We start from the raw sequence: 12,671 nt of genomic DNA on the forward strand, positions 1-12,671 counted from the left end.
AATGCTTAAATTTGGGTCTTAAATGTGCACATTTTCTCCTAAAAGGTAAAGTCAACATTGTTGTTGTTGCACTTAGATAAATGGATATTGATCATAAGGACAGAGGCACTTAATGATCTGCAGTTTGTCAAGTGGTTTGGCAGGCTAATTATCCAGCTTATTGTCCCTTAGGTATCCTTGCTGGGGTTCTGCTCATCTTATGTTATTGTGATAGATCTCCCCTTAAATGCCTTCCCACCCCTTTTTGAGCTTCTTTCAGTTTGTAATTCATTCAATTTTCACTTGGACATTTCAAAACTTCAGTCAATGCTACAGATGATACATAAAGCCAAACTCAGCTGCCTTAACAACCAAAAAGTTTTTCTTTTTTGGTTTTCCACTTTATTTTACTAGCGATAGAATTTCATTTGATTATCTCCAGTTAAATATATCCATTAATAAAAACAGGAAAATAAAGCAAACCAAAAAGGCGTATGTATTTTCTAATTGTGACTCTGTCAAAACCTCTGTAGGTGACAACATGGCATGAAAAAAATAGTGAACTAAAGAGAGGCAAAATACATTTACCATCAGCCCTTAGCTCAAGCAAAGTAAGATATTCAAAATATGAGATAACTCCAACAACAATGTCTGAATGTTTTGGGGATGAAGGTAAATGAGGTGGAGCGTTGAAAATGGGCAAATCTTCACCTCAGGCACCTTCTGTCAGATATCATTTAAACTCACTGAAATAGCAAGTAATCCCCAGATATGAAGTGTATACACTGGAAATTGTGACTGGCATGGCCCTGAAAAGGAAGTACCCTGTTTTTTTTCTATTCAACCTAAACTACCTCTGCAATAATGTGTCACTCAAAAAGCCAGTTGGGATTATCCTCTGTCGGGTAGGCGACAAGGGCGTTAATTGCATTTTCAGGTTGAAGCTTCAATTCACTTAATTCAACATTGTAAGTATTTCATATTCTAACATAATTATGATACCATCAACAAAGTTACATATGTCATCAATGTAATGTGGATAGAAATATGTAAATAAATAAATAAATATGTTGTCTGCCTCTTGACTGCTCAGGACATTTCATAATGTCACCAGAATCAAGACACGAGAATAAGAAACAGTCAAAAGCATCAGGAACATCTAAACATCAACATGTAGATGTGGATTACTGTAATTTCTCGAGTAGAATACGCACTCAAATGTACTGGAAGAAAAACAGAGGCAGGGAAGACAAAATGTCTTTGTGTTTTTGAAGGCGTTAAGCAATTTGGCACAGCAGAAGTGAAACAATTAAATCGAATGTAATCATTTATTACCCCTTTTAATCAGGGGTGTCAAACAAATCCACATCCAGACAATAGAAAAAAAGGTTTGTTTTCCATTTTTCAATTGCCAATTTTTAAATGAGAAACGTTTCAATTGATACAGCAACACTGCCTCCCGGCGGATGATAAAGATGTGTGTGTGTGTGTGTGTGTGTGTGTGTGTGTGTGTGTGTGTGTGTGTGTGTGCGCGCGTGTGTGTGTGAGTGTGCGTGTCTGTGCATGCATGTGTGTGTGTAGCCAACAGAACAAATTAGCAGTCAGATGTCCACAACACGATTTGGCTGCTGTCTTTTTGGGCCACATACACAATTTAGTTGAGAGCCCCCAAATTTTAGGGCCGGCCCTGTCTGTGTAGTTTCATTAAACACATTTTAATGTGATTATTTTTCTTGATCCATGTGTGTTTTCCAGAAAAGCTTGTGGAGTTTCTGTTCCTTTAAAAGGCACTTTGACATGTGCTTTAAAATGATTGATTTCAGCATGAACCTCCTTTGTGGGTCATCTTTCTATTTTAGTGCTGGAGAGTTGAGACTGCACATCCCTCAGGTGCAGGATCAGCCTTAGAATACAAATCACCAGAAAGAAGGAAAAATTAGGACCACTGACACTATTCATTGTCTGTATCATACAGTAGACTGAGCTGATGCAAGAGAATCAATGTTGCCCAAAACTGTGCACATGCAAGTCAATGAAGCATGTTGCAATCATTTCACTGCATTGAGTTGGTGCACCAAGGACACGGGCGGAACAATCCTCGGGGCAAAATAAGAAAAAGCGGCAAATCCTAGAATGCATGCACTAAACGTGGGCATAGGATTTATTTGGTTCTATACTGAATCTGTACAATAGCTATCCCAAGGTTTAGTGGACACATCTCGATGGAAAATATTATATACATAATTTACACAACTTAGAAATAATTAACATGAGCTATCATTCACCGTTTTACAATATAAGCTATTCAACTTGGAAAAATGGAAGGAAGAAATTATTTGACTGTTGCATTTCTGGACCTTATACTTAACATCGCCCTTAAAAGTAGGGAGACTATGTCCTGCATGACGATTGGTTGTCAGTGCCCCCAAGTGACTGGCTAATTGTTGCCATGTTGCCCATCTTGCTGGATTATCACTCATATTTTCTGTGCCTTAACACATGTTGGAATCCTGGAGTCTGGAAGGTTCTGCTGATGGCTGGACTTTCACCATCTGCAGTGAGGGCCTGGACATCCAACTTGTAGACACTGCCAGGGTGTAGGTCAGAAACTTCCAGAAAATTAATGTCCTGTGTGTGGAAACAGTAAACACGGAAGGTGGATGAACGATAGCAAGCAAAGCAAAATTTTGCCTGAGTCATTCCAGAATTGGTGGATACCATTCCCCCCCCCCCCCCCCAAATTATTTAATTTAAATATTTCATTTGCTACGTCTTCAAGAAAAACATTTAATAAACCATCACATAATTTGATTTATCTGGCTCAGCCATCAAGAGTACCATTTTTATTAAATATATTGTCATATCATTTTTCCCATGTTTGGCACATCCCTCTCCCAGGCACTGAGGCCCTTTATGATCAAATAAATACTTTACAGTAAAACAATTTGAATACAATTTTAATTGAGTAGTAATTTTATCTTTCATATTCTCATAACCAAAATATTTTATGCTACATCGAGTTACATCGTTATATTTATATAAGACATTTCATACACAACAAGTGAAGTCAGTGTGCATAGCTAGTTGATGTGCATCGTATATGTCGTAAAATATTGCTCAATTAATAAGCTCCAATTGAATAAGCACAATTTTATTAATGGGAATACTAAATTCATTACCCTAATTATGTAAACAGGGTTGTGAATTAATGCTAATTTTAATTTTTTCGCGCATGCAAGCTGTGTTAGTCACTATGCTAACTGGTTTTAAAACAACAATAATCCATAAAAGTGCATGTTTCTGTATGCTGTGCATGGATTATTTCAAGTTTCATCGAGGGTGCAGAAAAAGTCATCCAATCTGGATTGACCCCTGTGCTGACAAGTACTAACCGGGGTTAAGATCTGGGATTGGTCATATTGGCTGGTTGACGTGATCTCCACCAGGGTCACCTGATAGCCAGTTAGGTGACGCCGAGATGGTCCAGCTGACACATCCCAGTTAAAGATGGCAGACAGGTTACCGCCATGTAGCTTGAAGGAAACAGTCAGGTTGGTTGGCTCAATCAAAGCCGTCTGAGGAATCACTGCATGAACAGATTCATGTGATAAATCAAAATTAGAACTGATGCCTGCTATGCTTCATATAGAAAGTTCTCTCACGTCTTTCTCCATTACAGGCCATGGGTTTTGGACTCTTGGCTTGGATGGCAGAACAGGAAGGCGTACGGAAACAGATGCTCCTGGATAGCGGCCGACTGGTCCTGCTGACAGGCTGCAGTAAGACTTTGTATTTACAGGAGAAGAGCAAACCCTGCAGGCTGGCGAAGGTTTCCTGGGATCAGGCCAACAGGCAACATTCAGTCACAGCAGTTGGCTAAATGCATTTCCAAAGCCAACTGGACTCAAAGTTCCATGTAATGCTTAACCATCACTGGAGAGCCACATCGAAATGCCACCTGGAAACCAAATCATTTTATTCAACATTTATCAAATTTGAAAAATGTTATGCAACCTGTGTGCTGGTCTTCTCTCTCACTGTGTTTTGTTTGTGCTCGCAATACTCTGGCACCCACTGGATTTTGTAGTATTCAACTGAAGGGTCTAGGCAATGAATAAGACGGGAAATTCATGAAATGATTTTTAAAAAAATATTGTTTAAATTATTTAAACTTTTTAAATAACATATAAAATAAGTACAAACATTTTACACCAAAAAATATGCAATCTACTAGTGGGCTTAATAGGTACTACAATGAACATTTTCATTGTATTCCTCACCTGCTGTCAATTTCAACTCCCACATTCTAAATGCAAATATTGGCATTTCAAACATTAATATGCAGAAAATCAAAATGCCAAAAGAGTCCATGTTTTATTTCGGTCTCTTAATTTTATCCAAAGCTGTAAACGCGTCCGAGTGAATGACTGACTTTATGTGAAAATTTTATCCCAAATATTTATTGCTGCAAATTATTTTGGCTTTCTTTCAATGATAACGTTTGGCACATTTGCACTGGTAAAATAAAGCATGCAGTCCATACCTGTGCTGCTCTGCCAGTAAATGTGAACCTGAAGCTGTCCATTTTGAAAGAACGGTGTCCCCACATGAATGCTGTCAGCCGCGGAGGATTTTAGTGGGGCCTTTGCTTCTTTAGAAGAGATAAAAACCTCAAATATTGAGCCACACAATGATCCTAACAAATAAGACACACATTGTACATACTGAGCTGAGTGCTGAAGTGTACGATAGCTCGAGGTCCTTTCAGCTGTATTTGTTTCCAGTAAGATACAGCCTGTACTTTCACGGTATACGTCCGGTTGGACCGCATGCCCTCTAGGATGGCCCACCTCTGTATAGAAGAGTTCGCAAAACCTTGTGATGTTATTTCTCCATTTTTAGAACCAAAGTGGTCTCAGCGGCCCTTACCTCACTGACTAGTTTCCTCCTCTTGGCTAAGGAGGATACGGAGGGTTGACCAATAGCAGTCCAGCTCCAGCTGACCCTGTAGTGGTGAACAGGGACATCGAGGTCTTCAGGCATGCTCCAGTGTAGTGTGACCCTCACCGAGTCGAACGAAGCAAAGGTTATGTTGGTGACTTTTAGCTCAGTTGGTGCGGGAGGACGAGACGGCTCTGAGGATGGAGATGTTGAGTCACAAGACACTCCAGAAAATAATGCAGAGTTGCAAAGGATACCTCCAATGTTAGCTTTAGATTAGGGTGAGGGTTTTAAATTTGAGTTTTAAAGGTCTTCAAATTAGGATTGGGCTTTCGAATTGGGGTTTAAAACTAAGGTTAGGATTTCAAATGAGAGTTCAGGTTTCAAAGTAGATTTTCAAAAAAGGGTTAGAATTATCAAACTCGGGTTAGGGTTTTAAAGTAGGGTTTCAAACTCGGGTTATGATTTCAGGACTGTTGCTGACCTCTGCTGGAATGAACGTGTCGACTAGGAGTGGTGAAACCTCGAGTTCCCTGAGTATTGACAGCTGCAACTCTGAACTGGTACCAGCGGCCAGGTCGGATGTCGTTCAAACGGGCTTTGTGCTCTGTGGTCTACCAAGTATCAAGAATGGTGTTAGGTTTTAACAACAACATGTAATAGATGGACACAACATGAAGCCTCACATGGATAAGCGGCCTACTAACCTGTGTTACCACATGCCAGGAAACAGCAGCATCATCATTGGGTTGAATGCCAAAGCTCCACCTTGTCTGCAGTATGTAGACCACAGGCTCAGCTGAGATATTGAACCTGCAGGACCAGTGCACCTCCAGATGGCCAGGGAGAACCTCCTCAAAGTTCATTTCCTTTCTTGGTTTCAGAGGAGCCCCTGGCAGATTAATGGTAGCCATCAAGCAGCAGTAAAAGTACAGGGGTCTCCACTTGATGGCCCATCCAGGTTTGTCACACTCACCCTTGTAAAGGTCTTGTGGAGACTGGCATGTGTGACCGCAGTCGTTGGAGCAGCACTTCTTCTGAGCTGGACATTGTGCATCGCGATCACAGCTGTCCACGCAGGCAGCCGCGAAGCCAGTGGCCCTTTTCGGATGTGGACAGCCACCTTGCTTCACCTTCATCAACGTCTGGAGGAACTCACAGCTGGCCACACATTCCCAGTGGCTCACGGGAAACAATTTCTTGAATAAATAACGGGACAAGCACTACATCATCTACTATTTCAATACTTTTGTGTCCTTAAAAGAGAAAACATTATTAGAATGCAACTACCTCACATGACTCTTTGCAATTGCTCTTGCTTTTTGTGGACCAAGCATCTTGACAGGGATTCAGGCACTGTTGAAGAGACGAGAGTGAAATATTCATTTTAGAGGCAGGTTGAATTAGTGTGCATTTAGTTTTTCAGTGAATTGGTATGTCTGTGAATGTTGACTCACATATATACATCGGTTCATAATGCAGTTATTTATTGCATTGAAAAGAAATTCATTGCTGTGGAATAATGACATACATATCTTGGTTTTAGTGAAGGGTAGTTTTTGTCTCCTTTATTTCCCAGTCCAAGGCTAACACACCGATGAATGATAGTTATTTGAAAAGGTGGAAAACATTTTCAAGAAGACTTGATGAACTGAATTCCAATCATTTGTGAGGGTTTTGTTTCACATCTCAACTCTTTATTGGAGTAAAGTCAGTTTGATAACTGGAATCAAGAAACATTGCGTGGAGTTATGAACAGACTGAACATTGACCACTTCTGAGCAAATACGATTTGTATGCTTAACTTTAGTCCATACAACAAATCAATAAATAATCACAAAAGCAAATTGCATTCTGCATGTTTATTGATAAGTTTCATTATGATTAAAAAAATACATTATTTTTTTATTCTCATTTTCGCATAATGTGTATAATAAATTGATCTATTTGTAAGAAACATATTGTTGGGTACAGATTTGCCATCAGGAGTGTGTAATTATGATAGAAAGTCGCCTCAGATTAGTTTTGGTGAACTTGCCTTTAAAGAGCGTAGTGAGAGAGCTTTTATTCATTTTTTTGTTCACTGCCATGTTCCCATGATTAGTTTCAACTAGATTCATTCCGAGTCACTTTATTCATCCCCATGGTGCAATTTAAAAGGCACCGGAACAATCGACAAAGCTGTTACACAAAAGTATATATTTCAATTACAATCACAGATAAGTGCAAGACTGCCAGTTAGTGCTCACCACGGGGGAGTGGCAATAGAAAGTGCCAAGCTGGTATAAATATCACAAAATTAACACATTTGCATTTGAAAAGCTGAAATTTTCAACAAAAATGTCAGTTTTTACTCAATAAAGGTAATTACAGCTACCGTATTTGCCGGTGTACAGGTCGACTCGGTGTATAAGTCGACCCCCTAAAATTCGACGGAAATTTACGATTTTATGATATATCCTTTGTATAAGTCGAGCTCAATTGTTGCATTATATTAAACTTCAAAATTCAATATGCGAAATTTATTGACGAAATGTGTTCAAATTCCGGGAGGCCGTGCGCATGCGGCTGTTTATAAGCACCGCGGAGGAGATCGCGGCCGGCGAGCTCGCGCACGCCACCCGGCACCAACGGGAGGCCGGAAATAGCTCCAAGCCGAGCGGATCGGCACTTTATAAGCACCGCGGAGGAGATCGCGGCGCCTCATTGGACTTCCAGCGGCCGGCGAGCTCGCGCACCCGCCCGGCACATCCGGGAGGCCGTGCGCACGAGCCAAGTGGCCGAAAATAGCCCCCGCCGAGCGGATCGGCTGTTTATAAGCACCGCGGAGGTGGTGGCGGCGCCTCATTCGACTTCCAGTGGCCGGCGAGCTCGCGCGCCCGCCCGGCACATCCGGGAGGCCGTGCGCACGAGCCAAGTGGCCGAAAATAGCCCCCGCCGAGCGGATCGGCTGTTTATGAGCACCGCGGAGGTGGTCGCGGCGTCTCATTCGACTTCCAGCGGCCGGCGAGCTCGCGCACCCGCCCGGCACATCCGGGAGGCCGTGCGCACGAGCCAAGTGGCCGAAAATAGCCCCCGCCGAGCGGATCGGCTGTTTATAAGCACCGCGGAGGTGGTGGCGGCGCCTCATTCGACTTCCAGTGGCCGGCGAGCTCGCGCGCCCGCCCGGCACATCCGGGAGGCCGTGCGCACGAGCCAAGTGGCCGAAAATAGCCCCCGCCGAGCGGATCGGCTGTTTATGAGCACCGCGGAGGTGGTCGCGGCGTCTCATTCGACTTCCAGCGGCCGGCGAGCTCGCGCACCCGCCCGGCACATCCGGGAGGCCGTGCGCACGAGCCAAGTGGCCGAAAATAGCCCCCGCCGAGCGGATCGGCTGTTTATAAGCACCGCGGAGGTGGTGGCGGCGCCTCATTCGACTTCCAGCGGGCCGCGCACTCGCGCACGCCGCCCGGTTCAAATTTTCTAAGTGCAACGCACAATGAGATGCATGAGAAACGGCCTTGGTTACCATCACATTTGAAGCGATGAATACGAAGTTAAATTTTATGACTCGGTGTATAAGTCGAGGTCGATTTTTTTCGGTCGATTTTGGATCGAAAAAGGTCGACCAATACACCGGCAAATACGGTAATTAGAACATGAGAAATGTAAACCTTCCAAAAGAATGTTGACTGTGTCCACATCACTTCTTTCCTTGTTGAAACATTTGATTGACCACTGATACAGTTATTCAAAACTAAAACCAAACGCTGTGCCCACTAACAAAGAACATAAATGTCCCAAACATGATTTCTCTTACCGTAGTAGCACATGAAAGGATCGCACTTTTGTGAGTTAAAAAGTTTTTTTACACATTATAGTTCTCTTTAACTAACTGTACAACATTTACATTTCATTCAAACTGTGCATAACGGTTTTTTTTTGTTTATTTCAAACGTAAAAAAAAATAATATTACTGCACTCAAATGAAGACGAAAAAATTAAATTAATTGATGAAATTAAGTAATATATATATATATATATAAGATATAACAAGATATAACCAGAAAATAAACCATAAATCATATTCACATGCCTGAAAAGGAGTGGGAAGAAGTATAACTTAAAAACGTTACCGTGCTTGACAATAATATTAAATTTCTTACCAATGAAACCTGCTGAATAATGAATAATTAGGCCTACCATGATATGGTATTTTAATGTTAATCATTTGTCTGGGAAAACTAAGATTTTTTCTATGTGCTCCTTGTAAAATGTTTTTAAACACTAGTTTAGGTAACATCACAATTTGTTGTCTTATAGTTGCAGATATCGTCGGCTGACTATGTGCACATCAAGTACATCAAGTGCTGGTCAATTGACAAAGCGACGCTCGGCTCGCCATTTCTCATCTTCCCATGTGGGCCTCGAAAAGAAATTGCCTTGCTAATACAGAGTGACATTGCCACTTCTTGTGCAGTCCCTGCCTCTGCAAGTCTCAGCGATGCTTCCTTTTCTGCCCCATTCCCAGATGATATCAATCATCTTTCCCTCAAGTTAAAGGGGGAACTGTTGGGCTGAGTTTGAGGACTGCTCCCACTTGACGTTAGTCTATTGAACAGTGTTGAATAGGAGTCTACATTTGTATTCGCAAAGAGGAAATTGCACATTAGCTCTAGCCAGGGTAGACATGACTCATGTAGAGTACCCTTGGGCGGAAGACCAGAGTATGTACTTTTTTTTTTTTTTACATCAAATGAATTTTTTAGAAGATATTGGAGTCAGTCGGTGAGATCATTTTCCTTACCAAAGTGCAGAGTACTCTTTAATAGTAAGAATCGTGGTTTTAAAGAAGTGCCAGGTGTCCGAGTAGAAATTTTCAAAATTAAATTAAACAATCATAATTTTTAAAAAATGGAAATTTGGTAACCCCACCTTCATTTGGGGGTGTGACATTCAAGACCACCCCCACAATCCATACACTTTCTTGTAAAAATACCTTATTCAAATACATTTTTTAACTTGAATTCATTCAATGTTTGTCCCTCTAATTCAAAATGAACATTAAAATAGATATTCTTGGAATAGTATTTTTTTTTTAATGTCTGTAACTAAATTGTTTTTCCAAATGAGCTCATATGCGTGAATCTCAAATGGCATAGACGGCCAACAAGTTGCATGAAATAAAATGTATTGCATAACAATAACCTACCTTTGCGCACTCTTTATGACTTCGACACCAGAATAATGATCCATTGTTCTGAAAGGAGACAAATAGAGACTTTATTGTAAGACTCAATTTCACACCCCTCACTGTAATGCAGAGCGAATCATTAACACAATAGCTAATCATGAACATAATAGAAGGGTTTTAACTTTCTACAGAGTTTGTATGAATGTGTCACTTATTCGGAAAAATGGTAGGTCTGATTAAGAGGAAAATTAGGTTGTTCATATAAGTCACTAATGATGGTTCTTTTTTTTTCGGGGGGGTTAAAGTTATCACCAGATTGTGATTTCAATCATATTTTGAGTGTTTTGTTACAAACTCGCTGATGAGTGAATTAATAATAACAAAACTATGCCAATGAGCACATATAACAGGGCCTAAAGTCATGTTTGCCTAAATTACATTATATATTTTAATTTTGATAACTTGAACCCTTTGACACATTTTTTGCTGAATAAAACACAATAATAAAAAAGTTTAACACGTTTAACACATAATCATGGAGCACCGGCTGCCTCATCCAGTTTGGGAAGGTGATGAGCCACAGAGATGCAGATCATTCTCGAATGATCTGATTGGTTAAAAACTTGAAACATTGTTGATGATTGGAAAGAAGACTATATTACTATGCACCTGCCCTTCCTGGACCATCTTGAGATGAATACCATTCAAAATCAAGAGGGGTTTTGCATTAACATAGATTTAAAAAAAAATCATGCATAAAAATAACTTGACCAGGCGTTGCAGTTATCATCGTGTCCAAATAATTTATACATAAAGGATCATTTTAAAAAAAACTGCAAAAATGTAATTTACAAATTCACACAACAAAAGGACCGAATGGAGATTGACAATCACTTTTTTTTTTTTTAATAGGAAAACTGAGTTTACCTGCAGTGTTGCCACGCTGTGCAAACTCAAGCAGCGGGACATGCACCTCGCCCTCGGGAAAGTCTCAAGCCAGGCCATCCCATCCTTGCTGTCATCATGGTTGGAACCTTGAAGGAGCTTTTTGGTACATACACCAGAGACAAAGAGGAGCACAAGCAGGTTCCTAAGTGGCATAGCAGCCTGCATTCTTGTCCTGTTTGTGAGGAAGCAGCGACAGAGTCGTTTGATAGAAGCTCAGTTCGAGCAAAAATTTATAGCTGGGGGAGGAGTGCCATATATGCAGGAGGTGTGTACATTTCACTAAGGGATGCTGATCCAAGTATCTGAATCCATTTACACACAATTATGTGGACCACTTGCAATCTGTGGACCAAAATGATTTGCTGTCATATGTTGTTTTTTCAATTTCTTAACGAGTCATCACCAGGTCCTGCGACTGCCACCACTGATGAAAATCACCAAACTCCTAGAGCAGGCATTTTTGCATAGCCGCCAGACGGGTTGCACGAGCAAGCGATAAAGATTCACGTGTATCAACTTCCGATATTCAAAGGCTACATGTGGAAGATTATGATGAGCACACAAATCAACTCAATCTGCTGGATCAAAATAATGAACCAAAATAATGAATGAGGGCTCAACATGAAAAGAAAAAAAAACATGGAAAGTCTTATTGCTGTTGCATGTTTTGTAAAAATTCTGCCATGTTGTTTGCAGCTGTAGCAGATTTGCTGTTGAGCTGTGAAAATCTTCTCACACCTCTTCTGCTAAATGGCAGGATGTGTTGGGTGGATTTACTGTTTAAAAACACACAGGTGGATTTTTTTTTTTCCACAATGCAGCCAAGTTTACATTCTGTGGCCATTTTGTAGGGAATCCCATCAGTGATGTTAACTGGAAGCTGCCAAATATTTTCATTAATGGATTTTACGGAATAATTGCAAACATATCAAGGTCGCACCAGTTTCCTCACCCAGAGGCAAGAAGGAAAATGATGCACTGGAAAATCTGAGGAAATCCTCTGCAGGTCAGGGGCATAATATGAGGCTCGCTTGAGATGCCGAACGTCCCGCTATGCTTACGAGGAGCCAACGTTGCCTTGCTTCTTCAAACTTGCGCTCTCATGCTGGGATTCCACTAGCACGTGTTTTACAACACTTGTCTTTGGCTTAATGAGGGAGACATATGAACAGTATCATAAAATGCATTTGCTCATTAGAGGGCTAAAGCTGAAAATTAAAAATGTGTTATGCCAAAAACATGGAATAATGTTTTACCCTTGACCCGAACTAGAAAGAATCAGATCCGCAACACATTCAGAGAGATGATCATAGATGGGCGACTCAAGTTGTATGAATTGAATTTGTTGTATGAATTGAATTTGTAGCATTGAGATGTCTTACAGTATGTCAGGACCGCCGTGCATGTAATACACAAATCGTAAATGTTGGTGGGAATCCCAAGCTCCAGGCTCCAGATGTTTGTTTCCACCATGTTTCCTGGGGTCTCGCTATTAGGGGAAGCCCCAGTCAATGTGGTTCACCTCATAAAACAAGACGGTTGGTTCTCTCCATGCTGTTTATTGGAGTGCGTAGTACTAGGATTGCCGTCACCAAATGTCAAGTAAGGTTTCTTTGGGTTCTGGTCATTC

General features: G+C 41.0%; 1 protein-coding gene across 2 annotated transcripts; it reads right to left on the reverse strand.

Annotated features, from left to right (window-relative positions):
* Nucleotides 1–1,293: 1,293 nt before the first annotated feature.
* On the reverse strand, nt 1,294–12,058 carry anos1a (anosmin 1a). 2 transcript variants are annotated; one of them, XM_088367674.1, is made up of 14 exons: nt 11,994–12,058; nt 11,021–11,213; nt 10,112–10,159; nt 6,211–6,276; nt 5,897–6,119; nt 5,628–5,812; nt 5,405–5,534; nt 4,909–5,114; nt 4,705–4,831; nt 4,523–4,630; nt 3,994–4,082; nt 3,642–3,813; nt 3,372–3,565; nt 1,294–2,607 (listed from the first exon to the last, which is right to left on the reverse strand). In XM_088367674.1, the coding sequence occupies exons 1-14, from the start codon at nt 12,056–12,058 to the stop codon at nt 2,452–2,454; spliced, it is 1,962 nt and encodes a 653-aa protein (XP_088223800.1). In that variant the 3' UTR covers nt 1,294–2,451. The 2 variants fall into 2 exon arrangements, with proteins under 2 accessions (XP_088223800.1, XP_088223791.1); XM_088367665.1 differs by lacking the exon at nt 11,994–12,058 and having other exon boundaries at nt 11,021–11,809.
* Nucleotides 12,059–12,671: the final 613 nt, after the last annotated feature.

This window comes from Syngnathus floridae, chromosome 2 (assembly GCF_059516105.1).
Source record: "Syngnathus floridae isolate MCC-2025c chromosome 2, RoL_Sflo_1.0, whole genome shotgun sequence".
Classification (NCBI taxonomy): Eukaryota; Metazoa; Chordata; class Actinopteri; order Syngnathiformes; family Syngnathidae; genus Syngnathus; species Syngnathus floridae.